This window comes from Aplidium turbinatum, chromosome 10 (genome assembly GCF_918807975.1).
Source record: "Aplidium turbinatum chromosome 10, kaAplTurb1.1, whole genome shotgun sequence".
NCBI classification, from domain to species: domain Eukaryota; kingdom Metazoa; phylum Chordata; class Ascidiacea; order Aplousobranchia; family Polyclinidae; genus Aplidium; species Aplidium turbinatum.
In genome coordinates, this window is record NC_137481.1 from 23,524,882 (window position 1) to 23,543,563 (window position 18,682).

General features: G+C 36.3%; 1 protein-coding gene across 1 annotated transcript in view; it reads left to right on the top strand.

Annotated features, from left to right (window-relative positions):
* The first annotated feature begins 8,884 nt into the window (after positions 1-8,884).
* Positions 8,885-18,682, top strand: part of LOC145779080 (uncharacterized) — a 43,953-nt gene continuing 34,155 nt past the window's right edge. The window contains exons 1-2 of the mRNA XM_082590651.1: positions 8,885-8,956; positions 15,552-15,614. Coding sequence (XP_082446777.1) covers positions 8,885-8,956; positions 15,552-15,614 — 135 coding nt within the window. The remainder of the gene's footprint in view (positions 8,957-15,551; positions 15,615-18,682) is intronic.

Consider the following 18,682-nt stretch of genomic DNA (forward strand, 5'->3'; position numbering starts at 1 on the left):
ACATGTTTTGAGCTAGGTATCAATGTGACATTGACTTCTGTATCGTTGACACCACCTGCGACAAAATGTTTTTCGATAGCTCAAATATTCTCGTACCCACAGTGTCGTTTGACAGAGACACTTGCTTCAGCTTTTGAGCTTCAGATGCTCCCAAAACGTTTGATACAATAACTTGGCAACAAGGCAAGATCAGTTGTTCTCCGATGGTGTGAGGCTTCTTAGCAATAGCTATTTTTCTTGCAACTTCGTAGGAGGCTCTTCGTTTTGATAATCTGGATGATGTGTTACCAAATGTCTTTTCAGCTAGCTAGGTTTTAGAGCAGAACTTGCTAAAACTTTACAGCATAGCACGCACTGCGGCTTTTCTTTTCCTCCAAAATGTATCACAGTGAAACCAAATTGAACATAGGAATCATTAAATCTTACTTTTTTTCGAGGATGAGCCATTTTCACTTTTTGTACTCAAATTTAAGTTAACATTCAATTAGTAAAGTTAAAAAGTTATTAATTTTTGGATAATTTGACTAAGGCTAAAAAAGCTAAAAGTTCGGAAAGGCATTCAATTCAAAACTTAAATCAGTAAAAATAACCAGCCTGAATCAACTTCGCTTAACTCCTTTTTAGTCAAGTATATTTCGTAATCCTGTTCTTGATCTGGTAAACACGAGTGTTTTGCTTGTTTGTAATATCTTTATCCTGCATTGCGGGAAAGCGGGCTTGAGCGCTATGCATCGGTGTACGTCTTCTGACATAGGCCTACACCTGACCCACGCTGCAGCCGACGGCAATGTCTGTTTCTGGTTGTCTACTCTATACTTATAACTTAAATTTGGTACTACCCATTACTCGAAATCGATCACTGGGTGGAGGCAATTATCGTAAAGTTTCTTGCCCAGACAAACAACAGCAAGTGCGGGTGGCTGGAGTCCAACACGCAGGCTCTCGACTGCGAGCCCAACGCGCTAACCACGTCACCACTATGCACTCCTTGATGTCACAAAGGCGATAGAATCGAAACAAAGGCTATCACAGTGAAACGAAAGGCCAGGCTTAAGAAACTGTGTGGAGGGATGCCAAGCCAGCTTACTAAAATGTATCTTTTAGCTTTAGATTGGAAAATAAGTTACCTGAAAATTTTTACTTTCCACAAAATTTTTTTCTTTGGGATTGTGTTAATTTTTTTGAAAGGTGCTTCACGGTCCCAGAAAATTGTCTCGCGGACCCCAGTTTGAGAACCACTGGTTTAGATATCTGAAAAAAAAAACTCTTCAAACTGCGGTAAACGTTACCGCTAGATGTCAGGCAAGTGTTAAGCTTTTTACGTTGTCACGGTGATATTTATGCGTTACCGTATGCGAAGAAAGAACTGCATTAACTTCACTTTGCACAAAAACTAAAAATTCTCTATAAATGATTGAAAATTGCAGAAAAAATTCAAATACAAACCTACCGGTAGTAATTTTTTTCAACTTTTAGACAATACAAGCCTTCCTCGTTCTAAAAAAATAAGACCTTTGCAGTCCGTAGGGTGGCAATTGACTTGTAGACCGTATGGTCGTTTCGTTGTCTCCCAGTCGGTATGGGAACTTGTGTAACTTTGCATTGTGTACATTAATTGCATATTTCAAACATCTACCTATGTTCCTGTTACTGACAAATAAAACATTGATTGATTGATTTGGCAAACAAAAGCCAGTGTTATGGTTATTGCAAACACAAACAGTGTGTATTTTTTAGGGCTCGGGCCCTTTAAAGAGCCCGTGGCAAGGTTATTCCGATGTTCAATAAGTTTAAATAGGCTGTTTTAGCATGTGACATTTGGCCTTAACTTATTATCCTAAGTTAACAATGAAACTAGGTGTAACAAAAATAATGATAGCCTATAGGGCTAACCTAGTCTAAGCTTTATGTTTTTGTGCAGAAAGCAAAGCACATTAGTCTAATCATGTAACAGCATAAGTCGCAGGTCGCAGCCACCTAATATCGTGCTTGAAAACGATGAAGTATACTTGCTACAGTAACTAGCCTGACCAGCAACTGCAAAATTTGCAGTTCGGAATTGTCGGATTTTAAAGCAACCTCAGCCAAAAATGACATCACAATTTCTCTTTGTTCTTCTTTTATAAGATCGCAACGGCAGAGCTTGCAGTTCAGAGCTTCCAAATATAAAACTTAAAAAATCATAATATTTTTTAAAATCCAGAAATTATGAAACTTCTAGTCGATAGGATTTATAGAGAAAATGAGAAAAAAAACGTAAAATCAATAAAAAAATAAAATAAAATGCTGAAATGTGCAGGGGGTGCTGCAGTTGTGCAGTTTCTATGGACGAGCCGCCACTGCAAAGAGTTATTCACAAAAGAAGTGCACCTTCGATACTCGTCAATGTTTATTTCTGATTCATGGCGCATAATGATCAGTTTTTACGTGTGGAAACATAACAATCAGAAGCCAACAAGCACACTTTGTTTGATTGTGCAGCAAACTTGTTTGGCGGCCGTGTTGAGCAGGCTGTATTGGTTGCTGTCACCATCATTTAAGCTGTGCCTTGTCGAATAATTCATTTTATATTGCGTTGATTGTATGCAGTTGTGGCTACTTTTTGGTACCGGTAGGCCTACGGTATTTAAATGAAACACTCGCGGCTTCTTAAAACTACTTAGCGGTCACCCAAACCAAACCTTAAAAAAAACCTGTCACCTACCTACCATTACAAAAAAGTTCATGAACATTTCTTGCATAACAAATGAGTTATTTTAAAACACATTCAGTCAAAAAAATTTAATTTTTTAACACAAAACCAGGGAGTCGAACCGAACCCGAACCGGATTTTTGTAAACTGGTTTTGGTGCGATTTTGTCTGAACCTTAACCGGAACTGAACCGAAAATTTGAGTTAGCTTAAACCCTAACCGAACCCGAACCGGTTGAAAAAAGCGGTTCACTCCAGCATTACGTCATTGTTCGCAGTGTGGTAAGTGAAGTTGTACGTAGCATGTTGTTATCTTGGAGGCCACATTGTACGGATGAATTATAGCCTATTCCGTAACACACGATCCACTATCATCGATGCTTTGGAGAGGAATTTTTTGAGGAAAACAACTTCTGTACTGTGACATCATAGACAATAAGTTTGATTGTAACTTGTGCAACAAATAACAAAGGCAAGTTAATTGAGCAAAACAGTGTTGAGATCAGTGTTGCCAACCTTGCGGTTTTCACGCCCAATTGGGCTAGTTAGTAGTTGGGCAATTTTATCGGACCCGAACCGGAACTTATAAAACCGGTTTTAAGTTTCTTCGAACCTGAACCGGAACTGAACCAAATTTTGAAACAATCTTTGAACCAGAACCGGACCCGAACCGGAAAAATCAAACGGTTCGACTCCCTGCACAAAACCTATAAATTCTCATTGCACCTTCATTTTTCAGTAGGCTAGAATTTTGACCAAAAGATTGTGAGAAAGTTATCCAAGCATAAAAAATATAATGATGTCAAAAAATGCAAAAAGAATACTTTATATTAAAAAAAGGGGGGTGTATTACGGCTCCCACCATGATCATAGGTCTCGACCTTTCTTACTGTCCACTCAGAGTCACTAGCCTATACTGGCTCTGGTCCACTAGCCAACACCGATAACTTGTAGCCTAGGAATATATTTTCCCTTTCACAACACGGTTAAGTGGTTTGTTTTTTACTCTGTGTTTGTTTTATTTTTTGCTATTTGTTTTTTGGGTTTTGTGGTCGTGTTAACTATATCCTACTGACGAATAGCCTACTACATAATTTTCCATTCAGGGACGTTTTAAACCTTTCAAGGTTTTGCCACCTTTTTCCGTTCATTGACGTGCTGGTAGGTCTATATCGATTTTTGTGGTTATTGTCTTTTTCGTTCCGGACGCGTTAAATTTTTTTAGATAGCAGCGTTAATGACGAGAAATAAAATGATTGATGATTGAGTTAATTGGGCCCCGCCAAAGATAATTTTAGAAAAACACCCTTGACTAATGACTATAACCAACATTAGGCTATTCCTGATGACGGTACAACGTTGTGTTGAAAACTTTTGGTGGAATTTTTGTTGTTGTTTATTTAAGCTTTGTAGGTATATATTTTTTGTTTAAACCAAAGATAAAATAAAAAATATGTTAAACCCTTTTTAGTAACCACTGGAAATCCCCGTACACGATACTTTATGCCGTTTTTCGCAATGACAGTTTGCGCTGCAATAAAGTTGATTGATTGGATTTGTTTTCATACCTAGGGCATGCGGGCATATGATAAACTTTTCTAAATAATGCATTGTATAACAGTAGGTTAGATTATGGACGATCAGGATGGTAGTGAAAGACCATAACCATAAATCTAATAGTATAGTCAACAGAGTGATACGGTAGGTGTGCTCAGTTCAGTTTATTGTTTTGCTGGCAATAAACAAACAAACAGTACATACAAATTGAGTGTCTATCAGCACAACAGGATGGCAACGAAAGACCTGTAAGGTCATCTATGTCAGCTGCCACCCTATGAGATGTGCTGTGCGCACATCTCATGTGCGGTGCCTTTGATGCTTCAACTATTGCTTGAAAATAATAGCCTAATAATCGTGTTTTTTATTTGCTCCCATTGCGATAACATACAGTACACTGCGATCACAGATGCGATACAACAGACGACAGGAAGCAGCGAAGTGACATATAGTCTTCGAGTCAGCTGCTGAAAATGTCACATGCATGTACTGCTCCATATCTGCCACTGATCTGAATGCTGGATTTGCAGTGTGGGCATGCAGGGCTACTGAAAGTGCCCCACCTATGTAGTGTTAGGGCAGTGAGGGTGTGTTTGCTGATGATCCTGTTAGCTGTGACCCATTCTTGTCTGTGTGTTGTGGGGAATCCTAGGAAAGCCGTTGTTGATAATGTCTTTAATTAAATCTAATTGCACATGCATACACACAGATGTGTAAGCCAGTGAAATTGAGAATCAACGTTACATGACTTTGTACCGGTACTTGAATACAGTTGCTGTCGAAGTTTTACTGAGATAGCAAAAAAAGAAGAATAAACAAGTTATGCTACCACAATAATGTAACAACAATGTAAAACAGACACAAAAATGATTTTTTGCCATGAAGCATATTCGTTTGGCCCAAGCTATCTACTGAGTATTTTACTAAAGTATATAGATGGAAATATTTAAGAAAATTTTTAAAGGAAAATTTTACAAGAAACAAATTACAAGAAACATCAAGAAACAGTTTTTTCAAGAACAGATTATGGAAAGCCAGGTCAGGGTAGCTCAGTCTCGTGCTATGCATTTCGTTTGTTGGTTTGTAGCCTACATCAGACTTGCAAGATTAACATTAATAATGTGGAGTTAGTTATCTGGCATGAGTTCTTTTTCTCCATATAACTTTTTCAAAAGTCTTTCCCTCTGTACATGGATGAACATTGAACGAATAATCATTTGCTTTATTCATCTAACCTCTGACGACCACTTTATCGTGTTTTACGATGAAATCAAGACCACAAAAACTGTTTATACATAGGTGTGTTGCAATATTTTTTAAAGTGTTTTAGTACAATGGCAAACACTATTTGAAGTTTAAATGTCATAAACAAATTTAATATCCACACAATACAAGGGAATTTTAAGCAAAAGTAATTTTCAGGGTAGAGGATCTCATATAGATCTCATACCGTACTGATGTATTCTAAAATCAGGGCTAAAGTTGAAATTAAAATTACCACCCTCCTACTCAAACAAACAATTATTTCTGCCTGTGCATCTGTTGGCATTTTTACGACATTGCTTTGTAGCTCACCTGATAACACTTTCAGTGTGTAACAAAATTGCAAGTAGCCAAAATGTAGCCACCGGGTAATGTAGAATAGACACTAGATAGGGATACATTTGTGGTAATGCCTGAGCGCATACTGAGTCAAACTTCTTGCTCAAGTAAACAGAGAAATATGATTTCAGGAGCTATATTCATCATGTGTGGTAAATATAGTCTATAAATAAAGACTGTATAATACCATATTGTATATTTTTTTATGTTATTTTTATTAAAAAACTGCAGTGCGATGACACAAGCAGTTAAGGTGTTTCCATTTTCCAATCATGCAAGACTGGTTCTCTCCTGGCTTCAGCTGGTTGTTGATAAACACCGCTCACCTCTACCCAGGGTGTAATAAATTGAGTGCTGAAGGAAAGGCAGTCAGGAGAAATTAACCGGCCACTTTACTCTTGTTAGTGTCGACGACTTAGTACAATGAGAAACAAATCAATTCCAAATTTTCTGTGTTGCCCAACAGTGTGATCGATAACCTTAGTTCTGACTAGTATTATGGCTACAGAATATGTTGAGCTCTTCTGCTTGGGCATGTTGATGAAGACTTGCAATTTTTGTCAGTCGGGTAATTATGTCATTCAAGGTGGCAAACACTTGCTTGTAGGCTACTTAGTAAATACACATCTGCGATCAACCCTTTAAAAAGTTTCATGATCTTGTCTGAGTACTGCACCAAGGTTTGCTTCACATCTTAGTTTAAAATAAAACACCACAATTCATTATCTGATGAGTCAAAAAACTTCTTCAACATGTTGCAAAGAAATCTGTCCTTCCCAAACCAAGAAGTAAAAGAGATTTCTGGAAGGTTTTGGAACGCAATGCATTTTTTATCACCCTGAAAATGTCATTGTTGGTATGCTAGGTGATGAAGACTGCCAATTATAAAGAGAAGCAGTCCAACAAATCCATCCGTTACGTTCACAAGAACAGAAAAAGCAAAGCAAGAATAATGTTGGCTGCTCACAACAAGCAGAAGATGAAAATCAAAAGCTGAGAAAGGAAATTTCACCAGCGGTGCCACCTGCAATACGCAGATTACTTGTGCCATAGCTACTAAAGCAAAATCATACCACCAACTTGTGAAGCTTGGCTTAGTTCATAAGTCTGAGCCACCTATCATGAGATCGCTAACAGATCAACAGCTTGACAATGTCATTGGCTAACCTCTGCGGCTCGATTATCCTTGCCACATCCAAGTGGTGGAGCATCATGTCAAGCTTGTGACTGAAGCAAGAATCTGTTGTAGCTTTTGGATGAAGGTATTGGCTGATTCGTCAGAAGGTGCAACCTCATCAACTTATGAAAGAATTCCACAGCAAGAAGGAATTCCCACAAGATTGACATGTTCACCATTTTGGTTGAAGTCTCAACGTAGTACTGGTGGCCTAGCACGTGCAGCAGTATGGATCATATCAATCTGTGTGCTCTGTGCTGGTATTTCCTTGACAATGATTTCATGGCAGATCACAGTCTACCCATCACCAATTACAGTATATGCTCTATATGTCATGTTTTATGCACCTACACTTTGAACAGGTGTCCAGTTAGTAACCCCCACCTCATGCAGTAAAGTTGTTACTTGCAAGTGTGTGTATACATGACATGAGCACTATTTTGTGTTACCAGTCCGCAGTCACACTACTGTACCGTTAGACCATGGTTGCCACTGCCAACATGCTCTCAATTAACCCTTGTATTCTTTATGTCATGTGTATCATACCATATATTATGCATACTATGCTGTATATTTATTGCAAATAAAATAAGCCAAAGTATCCAAGTTATCTGTAACCTGCATAGTGCATATGCAGTACACATTTACCCATTACCTTGTGCCTGCGCTACCGTTTTTGTCCAAAACATGGTAAAATATACATTTTTTGTCATAACTTTTTTTCTAGTGAGATTAAGGCAAAAAGTCCTCTTAGAGCAGATAGAAATATGATGATTCTCATTCTGCATCATTTGATACCAAACTCATGTTCCTAGCACCAGCAGTTCCAAAGTTACAGCCGATTTGAGAAATTTGGGGGTACTCCCCCATAAAATGGGGGGTAGCACGGCCAATAGGAGGTGCAACTCCCCGAAACCAGTTTTGTTGTTGTTTTTTTGCCAATTTGTCAGGGATCTAGACCCCCCTTTTTTTGAATTTAAAAAAAAAGTTTTTTTCACTCCACCCTATGTAAATAAGCTAGGTTTAAATTACCAGCTTTTACTGTACTGGTAGTTATAGTTGAAAGTGTATTGTGAAATCAGTAGCAGTAGGCTATTTATTTTGTCCAGTTTATAAAATGTCATTGGTCATTTGTTACAGATACTAATGGCTTGTTTTAGTCTGTGCAACTCTCTTTACAAGTTTTAGACACTTTTTAGTTGTTTGGAAAATCCTTTGTTGAAGTTAGGTATGGATTTGAATATTTTAACGTAATTATCTGAATATTGAATTATTGATATTAGTTAGTTGACTAATAAAACCTGTCTGTTTCTGTGAACCAACCCAGAAAACTGTCCACTTGAAGCAGTTGACTGTCTCGTATCATTACTATAAGACTTGTTAGCCTGCTGAATGCAACAAACAGTGTACCAGCTTCATTTTTTAATCATAGATCGATTTAGCTATCACAGCATCCTCAGTATGATCATGTCAAGAGCTACTGAGGATGCTATGATAGCGAAATCGATCTATGATTAAAAAATAAGGCTGGTATATACACTGTATATTAGTTACGTATGATATATATAATATCTTTTAGTGCACAGTAAAGTGACAATGTCAAAATATTGTAAATTTAGAATATCCGACTAAATACATGCAACTAAACTTAGGAAAGTAGTAAGCTACAGTTTTTTGTTTGTTTTACTAAGTCTGTATCTCTACACCAACTCCAGGTTTGTCAGTAAAATTCTAGAATACATAATTATTTGAAAGGTAATTATTTAATAGCTTTGTAAGAAGTGTGTATTTATAAATGAAAATTTGCTATTTTTAAATGTGTCTAACTTAATGAGGTGATATTTCTTTTAAGGTTTAATGGCTGCTCACTCGTCATTGCATGAAGTGAAGAAATGGTCTGTGGATGAAACTGCCGAATGGGCTGTCAGGGTAAGATAAATTATTATTGAGCATCACATAATTTTACTGTTGAAATGATCTTCTTTTGTATTATTGAAGAACCAATTAGTCTTCGATGCATTAGTGCTATGCCAGAATTTTGCATTATGTTAGCTGATGATTTCTTTTGTCATGTTTTGATATCCAAAGCAACGCTGAGTTCTAAACAACAAAATGTAGTTACAGTACCGGCATTACAATTTGTAATTATTTTTTTAAACTTTATGTTTTTAAAATTTAAAACTTTTTGAGTGTTGTTTAATTGTGAAATCAGCATATTGTAATGTACAATGACAATGACAAATACAATGAACAGAAATGTTTTACAATTTAGAAAATATGTTATGTTGGACTGTTAGTAGAAAATAGGTTTACTATCATCTATCAAAGCGCTAAATGATGGGGTTACAAAATTGATGTTTCACAATTTTGTAAATGTGCATTATTTCATTGCTCACAGTTTTGACACCAAGTTTTGTGCATGGTAGCAGCGCTGTTAAAATAGCTTGTTGTTATAACGATATATCTTAGATGAAAATGACACATCTACAGAAACTTCATGAAAATGATAATGATAGACTATGGTACCGCATGAGAATTGTGTGCCCTGACATGACTGGTTACAGACTCATACTGTAGTTTTAATGGCACCATGTTTTGTAGCATTGTGACCAGAGCTTTTGGGGCTCACTACACTACAAAGTTTCTGGAAAAGTACAGTTATTTGGTAGCCATCTTTTCATAACTTATCAAACAGAATTTAGACACTTCATTTCATTGTCTTGTCAACCAGACAACATTAGCTACTGGACACCTTTGTTGCTACCACAGTATGATACTATCTCAGACTCCAATGGGCTAACAGTTACTTTTACCAAAAGCTGTACTCTATTAGAAGAGATTAGACTAAGAACTATCGCGCATGTAACAAAATAACCTAGTTAGTTTGTATCATCACTCGCACCAAACTGCATAAACAATAAAAATTGCAATTTTGCCATTTTCCAAGCAGAACAGGTGTTTACCATTCGAAAAAAAGACAAAAAAGGTTTAAAAGTGATAATGTTATTTTATATTGCAACACTGCATGACAATATCTGGAATCACTAAGTGGTCATCTTCAAAATGGTATACGACAGTCCAGAGACATAAATTTGGGCTAGTTGGAATTTTCATATCATGGTTCATATTTTCAGCCTATAAGAGGATGACTTTTCGCCAAAAGTCCTTCTAAGTCCCCCCCCCCTACTACTAGAAAGCAGACAAGCTTTGGTACCGTCTTTCAATACACAAAGACTTTCTTTTCCATTTGGCAGACAAAAGGTGGCATAGTTGTGGGTCCACGTCTTTTAAGCGCTGACAGTTAGGCGCTGGTCTAATAGGCGCGCACAGTGTGGCGTCTGGATATTTAGGTGCGGAGCACTGTGGCGCCCGTTCATTTAGGTGCTATTCCTACTAAAGTCTGTAGATTGTATCAGCTTGGCAGGTAGGGGCGTAGGGCAATGCTTTTCACACAAAATATAATATTGAACAGGAAAATATATTGTTTTGTTGATGCGTGTGCGTTGTTGGTCATGGCTTCAGTGAGTGAAGTTGCCTAAACTGGCAATGCTTTCTCACACAAAATGTTATATTACACAGAAAAATATATATTGGTGAAGCTGCTTGAACCGGAAATGCTTTTCACACAAAATGTTATATTGAACAGAAAAATATGTTATGGCTTCCGTGAGTGAAGCTGCTTAAACCGGCAATGATTTTCACATAAAATGTTATATTGAACAGAAAAATATGTTGTTTTATTTAATGCGCGTGTTCAGCATTTATTTGTTGTTAGTCCAGGTTTGCGCCGGCGAAAGCTTTATCAATAAATTATTCAAGTTTCCGAAAATGTATGAGATTGAGTTCACTTTTAGTTAGGTCAAATAATAACTAAACATCAGTAAAAATGTACCGTAGGCTGTACTCAAGCGGGCGGTAGGCTTGAGTGAAGAGTAACTTAGTTTTCCGTCAAAACCCGGACTAGGTTTAATAACGAGCGAAGTCTCACCATTATGCTTGCAATTTGTAGCCAAGGTGTAGCCTATATGCCCTGTAGAAATGTATTCGTGTGAACAGTAGTAGAGCGTCTTACGCGTTCTCGTCACATGGCCAATCCATCCCGAACAGAAGTAATCTATATTTAATCTAAATTACCAGACATTTTTCACACAAATCTGTTGTATTTACGCGGTAAAAACATGTCATGTGATCGACGTAGACGCACAATCTTGACATCAAATGAAAACATACCTCTTCAGCTATCCGAAGATGCAAAGCTTTGCAATAAAATTTAAAACATTCTATGTACAACTAGCAACTTTCCAAAAGGTATTTTTTCTAATTTTTAAAAAAATGGCAGAAAAGTGTACTTCATTATAATTTTTACTACCCAAGCATGATACAATAATATGAAAATATATGTAGTTTAATCGAATGCCAAAACAATTCTGCACATGAGAAAAAATTTACTTCGTTTCTGCGCGCAATGCTTTAGGAGGTACAGCAGAATGATTATGGAAAAATTTGGACAATTTTAAGCAAAAAGTTTACGTAATTTAGCCTACAGTGTTTTTGATCGAGAAATTCCAAAGTAAGGGGTTGCCTAGCCAGTTTTGACTGCCAATTCCAATGAGTAAAAGAAAAAAAAATCCACTGTGTCCCCATCTTTAAGAAGTCCTCATCTGATAACTGCACCGCCAAAATATTTTTTTTAATTAGCCAAAAAAAGACAGGCAAAGACTATGGATCTGCCATCATTTACATTATTTTTTTGCTTGAAATAGGCTACCTTTTAACCTTGGACGTAGGGATACTTCCTTGGTCATCATGGCAAAAATCCCAACACGTGTGTATACGTCCGTGGTCGCGAAAGAGTTAACTAAAAATGAACTCAATAATGTTCGTAAGCTTCAATAATTTATTGATAAAGCTTTCACCAAAGCAAACCTGGACTAACAACAAATAAAACAATAATAAATCAATAAAACAACAATATATTTTTCTGTTCAATGTAACATTTTGTGTGAAAAGCTTTGCCGGTTTTAGCAGCTTCACTCACTGAAGCCATGATATAATTTTCTGGCAAGCTGCCAAGCTAATACAATCTACAGACTTTACTAGTAATAGCACCTAAATGACTGGGCGCCACAGTGCTCCGCACCTAAATATCCAGACGCCACAGTGTGCGCGCCTATTAGACCAGCGCCTAAAAGACTTGCTCCCATAGTTGTTAATGGCATAGTCAGTGCTAGCACCACACTTGCCAAAAGATGGTGGTTCACAATTGATCGGAAAATACTAACTCCTATGCGCAGACGATCACCGCGCACCTGCATCCGTCTCGAAAAAGCAGTTCAGCCTGTTATGTTGCTGAATTTTCTTTGTTTAAATTCAGGTCCACTTAATTATTAAATCGTAAATACACCTGCTGCTTGCTGCAATCCATGCCATTCTTAGACGTAAGTGCGAACCAAAAGGAGAAAAATAAGCAATTGTGTGAGATGTGGAGTAGTGGTGATCTATAATAATATGTAGTGCTTCTTTTCAGATGTTGATATACAGTAACGCCATGACATGGTAAATCTTAGCATGAAGATATTTTACAGTTAATTTTCTTTTTTTTTCGCTTTAAGTTCTGCACAGAAAAATGATCAAAAAGAACAAGGCTTGATGTAAAAAAGTTATGGTTATAATTGGTGATTTAACACTAACTCCATCTAATTCAATTGTTTTAGTGATTTTTGTTTTTGAACTTTATTTATTAACTCACAAAAACATTTTGTGACTTGCGAGCTTGCAAGGAAGCCCTGGATTATCAAAGGCAAACTGAAGTATAGGTGTTTGATATTGAATTATTAGAATTTTATTAATTAATAATAATCGTGTTTTTATTTGCGCCCATTGCGATAATATACAGTATTATTATTGTAACTGTCTCCGCCGCCAGTGTAGCCAAATCGTTTGGCATCCGCTGGCTTCGATCAGTCTTTCAACAAGGTTGATAGGATCTCCATTCTGTTTTGTCCTTTGCGATGTTTTGCAATCGTTTTGTTTTGAAACCAAACCAATATACAGTAGCCTACAATGATATCACAAATGCGTTACAACAGACGACAGGAAGCGGCGAAGTGACATAGAGTCTTCGAGTCAGCTTCTCCCCTTATTTTGGCTTGCCATTAAGTGTCTTTGTCGAGACAGAGCCGCGTGTTCTGGATCTGGAGCGGTGTCGAACCCACGTTCTTTCGAACGTCGCGCAGACGTTCTCACCACTCGGCTACGCAGCCGACAATTTATTATCCATTTATTTATTAGAATTATATTAACTACCAACATTCTTTACCGAGTTTGTTTGCTTGTTTGTCTTTGTTCCTTGTCGTTGTTCCAAAGACTTTATTTCTTGGAAGTGGCTTTTATTTCTGCAATGACTCTCTGTGTAGCCTAACAACTGTTTGATTGGTCTGTTGACAATGTGTATGTTTGTTCTTTTGTTTGAGTAAGAAGTTTTAGATCCTTGTTTTTAGCCACTCCACAATATTTTTGCTCATTCCTACAACGCTATGAAGATTCATGGCTCACTAAAAGTAATAAAAGTTCATGCCACAATTGTTAAGCAAGTCATCTTTGCTGTTTGATAAGAAGTGGGGAGACACTGCTTGTTTTACAAGAAAATCTTTCATTATTGCGTCAGTTTCATGTTTCATCCTCAGAGTCAACATATTCTGTAGGCTTCAGTTGTGTTTTTACAGTTGCAGTTGGTAAGATGGGAAAATTTCAGCATTTGGTTGAACTACTTTACCACTGCGTTGACGGATTTGCTTAGGAAATGTTATTTTTATTTGACTGGCAGACCTTTAGTTATGCAAGGATTTTGCGAAGAAGCTTCTTTTCAAATTATGAAACTACTTGCATTTATCAAGCAAACGATCACCAAGAAAGTTTAATGGAAGATTTTGTTACTTTTAAAGTCAAAACCTATGCGTTTGTTGATTTAAAAATTGTCTTCTATGTCTAATATGTTTCCATGACAAGTTTGATTGACGGTTATTTGTGGAGCTGTTGTTTATAGTTAATGCTGAAATATAGTTTCAATGGTGATAAACGTTATGTGCTACTGGCTAAGCAGTGTATAAATTCTAAATCCATAGAAGCTTTCATCTCAAGGAGTTGTATGTGAAGATGAATGCAACGTAGCAAGAATTTTTATGTAACATGCTTGTGTGCTAAATTAAACTAATTGTAAAATGTTAGTCTTGTAGTTTCGCGTTGTTTGTAGTGCAGTTGATTTGAACATCTACTGAAGAGTAAAATTAAGTCTACAGGCGTGGATTTGTATTGCTTGCTTAGCTGCGTTCTATTCTTATTTTACAATAGGCTAATGGCGATGTTTTTCATTAGATTTTAATCGTGTAAGTGACATGGATGGTTTAAATCAAATGGATATATATAGCATTTACTTTTGCGTGGTTGCGTCATTGATCTTTTGAGTTCAAAACTCATCCAGTCAAACGTTTTGCATTGATTCAATGTCTGCAAACGTTAGGTCTTTAATCAATGTTAAAAATGATGATTTGCTTGCGGGAAATAGAACATCATTGACTACGTGGTGTTTGTGTAGTAAATGTGGCTTCTTTTAACTCTCAACAACTTTTCAAAGTTGGAAACAAACAATTGCTACACGCATTGTCTGATGAGCACTTAGTAAAGTAACGAATAATGATGTTTAATTTTTGATTTGATATATACAATTCAAGTACCTTGAATAGATGTTATCGTGTTTAAACAGGGGTAAATAGAATTGATTGTATAACTTCTTCTTCGTCGTAATCGCTCCATAACTGTGCACACATGACATTCAAAAAATGCTTATCTTAATATTTGTTAGTTTATTTACTGCTCTCAATTCACACGTGATGCTCGACTTAAGGCTTTCAATGAGTGAATGAATTTCAACAATGAAGTAATGATTAAAAAATATTTAATAGAGTTGCTATTTTCTTTTGCATGTGTAATGTGACATTTTCAGTGCGTATTTCTTTCGATCATGTTGAACGTTTTTATATGACTGCCCTGTGTTTTTTCTTATTGATTACATTTTGAAAAGATTTTGGTTTGCTATTTATGTTTTAAGGTAATGTAACTACACGAATGACAAAGGTTATTGTAGTTGTGTTTGATTGAATGATAACGATTTTGCGCAAGAAACATTGTAGCAAAATATAAACTGACTGGAAGTTGATACGCGGCACACCGACGCTAAATTTCCCAATTTCCCTCCGTGCTATAAATACACGACGTCACTTTGTCATGGTATATCAATTTATTGATCGATTATCTTCGCTGGGAATCGATATAATGCCCGTCCTACCATACCTGTGACGAAAGCAAGTGTTTAACTGCTAACAATGTTTTTTTGCAGTGCTAATCATTGGAGCGATAGACTAACCTCATTTTTCTTATGATTTAAGAAAGTCCAAGCTGCTGTGATCGATAGTTATCATTCTTTTAGGTTATGATATGCTCTTAGTCGCTCCACTTCTTTTTACAGGAAGGTTTTTCCAATTATACTGCTGCCCTTATTAGCAGGGAAATCAATGGTTCAAAACTGTTGGTAAGTGAAAGTACTTACAATAAACTATAGTTATATGGCTTTCTCTGAAATGCTTAAGTTTTTATTTATTAGGAAAATATTTTAACATTTTCCATTTTTTTATTGTCAAGGTTTCATGCTTGTTTACGTAGGTCGTAAACAATTTCTAGGCCACCATATGGCAGAACACGCTTCTTAAACAAGTGGTTTTATTTGTTAGCTTTTGTATCATATGAAAATATTCTTTTCTTTGGCGCAAGGGCTAGTTTTTATTATCAAATAATTTACTTGGCGTTTTCAAAGGATAGTCTATGCATCTTGTTGCGTTGAACGTGACATATATGCGATGATTGTTTAGCGGTGGCATGTCAGTCAGTGGTAGTGGCAGGTCTCTGTAGCTGTCAGTGATTACAGTATATTTGAGACAAAATACCTAGGCTACGATTTGTATTTTGCAGTGGAGTAGTCTTAAGGTAATTTTTCAAAGTTGTTTAAACCAAACTTGTTAATAAGAGAGCAATTGGTTAGGATTTAATATTATTTATTATATATGTCCGGTTACTGTCAGTCAAACCAAACGCATCGATCTACCTCTGCTTTTCTGCGTAAAAACTGTTAGGCTCAGACTACAATTAGCACTCTGTTGTTAACCGTTTTTTGTAGATTAAATATTTTGCATTTCAAATTTTTAAAGCATGTGCTATAAAATCTATTTTTCGCACTTCTTCTTCAACAGATTAATCAGGTTTGATCAGCTGTGATCTCTCACATGAACTTCCTCCATTTTGTTCTGTCGTTTGTTTTTAGTGGTACTTCCTGCGTGTTTTTCATTTCCGTAATTTCCTTGATATTGTCAAAATATTTCATTTTTTGTTGTCCTTTTTTCGTTTGCTTTGTACCTTCCCAGTCAACGTCAAATTTTTCAACGAGTACTTCTTGCTATGTGTTCGAAATACCTTAATTTTCTTAGGTTGATGTTGTTATTCAGACTCCAGTTATCGTCTGTTTGTTGGGTAACAAATTGATTTGTTTTTCTTTCAATCCAGAATAGTTTCTTGTGACACCACATTACAAAACATTTTAACCCTTTGAAGGTTGGGGGGGGGCTGTCAATTCAACTTTTTTGTATCAACAGTTGTATCTCTAAAACCACTGAGGCTGCGACTACGAGATTTCTTGACTTTTCCTAACTTTTATTCACCTCTATTGAGCTGAAATTTTGAGCGAATAAAGGTTATAAATTGAGAGATATAAGGCATTTCTCAGCACATCCTCTGAAATATTTCATATTCTATTGTTCAAAATTTTCCCACCAGCTGGACGAAAGCAATTAATTTGGCCCATGTCTCGTTAATCAAATGATTTAAATTGAGATTATGTAAAAAAAAATTATTCACAACATTGCAATGCATGTTTTTCATTACTCTATCAAAAAATACCAAATAATTCAAACGTCATAAGTCACATCAACATTTCAACGTATATAAGCAGTTCTAAAATTTACATAGTTTTAATTTTCGGATATGCTCTGCGTGAATAGTTTTACAAAGTGAATCCCAAATTTTGAAACCGTGCCTTAAAAAATAACAGAGATATCACTCCAAAAGCATAAGAAGAATCGACAGCCCCCCCCCAAACTGAGCAAGACTCCAGGAGCCCAACCGCCTAAGGGTTAATATCCCTTTTTTTGCATGTCCAAATTTCACATCCATATGTGGCAATTGGGAAAACGAGAGTTCGCAGCAATCTTAACTTTGTGTTTTTACCAATTGACCTCTGTTTCCACACGTTGTAAGTGGTGTCACAGCTGTTTTTGCCATAGCGATTTGCATTCTAATTTATGTATTGTGTCTGTTGTGACACTTTCCAGATAGCAGACACTAGTTACATTTTTAACAGCATTTCCATTAATGTATAAGCTTGGAAAATTTTCATCTTTTTTACTCATATCACTTTTGTTTTTGTGAGATGTAATTGCAAACCTTGTTTCGTATACTCCATAGTACTTTATAGTTATGTTTACAATAGTTATATAAACGTTATGATAATCATCTTTGTGAAGAAAAAAAAGTTTCCACAAAGATAGTCCTGAGTTAAACTGACTGGTAGAAGCGGCGGTCGAATGGTCTTGTATATATGTCGAAATGTTAAATGGTCGAATACCCTTGTGGCATGAATGAGTGGTGCGATACTGACGAGCCCAGACTAATGGGCGAAACACGGTGTCTATCGCTGTCAATTCTTGCTACAGTCGGCTGCCGAGAAACGTATAGTTTAATCATCTTTGTTCTGAATATCAGGCATGCAATCTTTTGATAACATTGATGTAAATTAATAAATACTGTTTTATTCAGGGAAGTTCACGATTGCCGCCATTTCGTTGTTTTTTTTCTGCAAATCTAAACATATCATAGATAAGGATTGAATTGTAATATTTGATTCTTTTTACTTACCAGTGTTAGATCTGTAACTTCAATGCCCTTGAAAAATTGTAAAAATTGGCATTTCTTAGTTTATTGTAAGGGTGCTGATTCAGAGAGTCACTGCGTAGAATTGGTTAGACTGTTAGAATTTGCGAATGTTTTCTCTAACACAGTTACAACCTTTCTCTGAGAATCATGAAATGGATTTAGTTGTATTGTTATATCAACGTAACTTATCGTTTTATTTTGCGATATACTGTGATTTAAAGTAAAATCACTGAATACATTTTAATTTCGCATTGCACTGGTTTACATAAATAAGAGTTTTGTACTTTTTCAATTTTCTATGTGTCATAGCTCGATGAAGTTTCATTCACGTTTTAATCTACCTCGCCTGTTGCACACTAGCTGCGCTTTTTATTCAAGAGTGTGCAAACCGAAAAAGTCCTGCAAAGTTCTGTTCCATGTAATTTCCTTTTATCCTGAGTCATCCGTCGTGCTTTGTGTATATCACTTTTAAAAACCATTGTTCTTCGTTCATATATTTAGTTGCTACAGAGTATTTGACAGGGCCCATAGCCAGGCAAGATGTTGTAACTGTGGCGTTTAGCTAAGATTTGAGTGAGAATCGCTTTAAAGCACACTTCAGATATTGAAACTAAAACT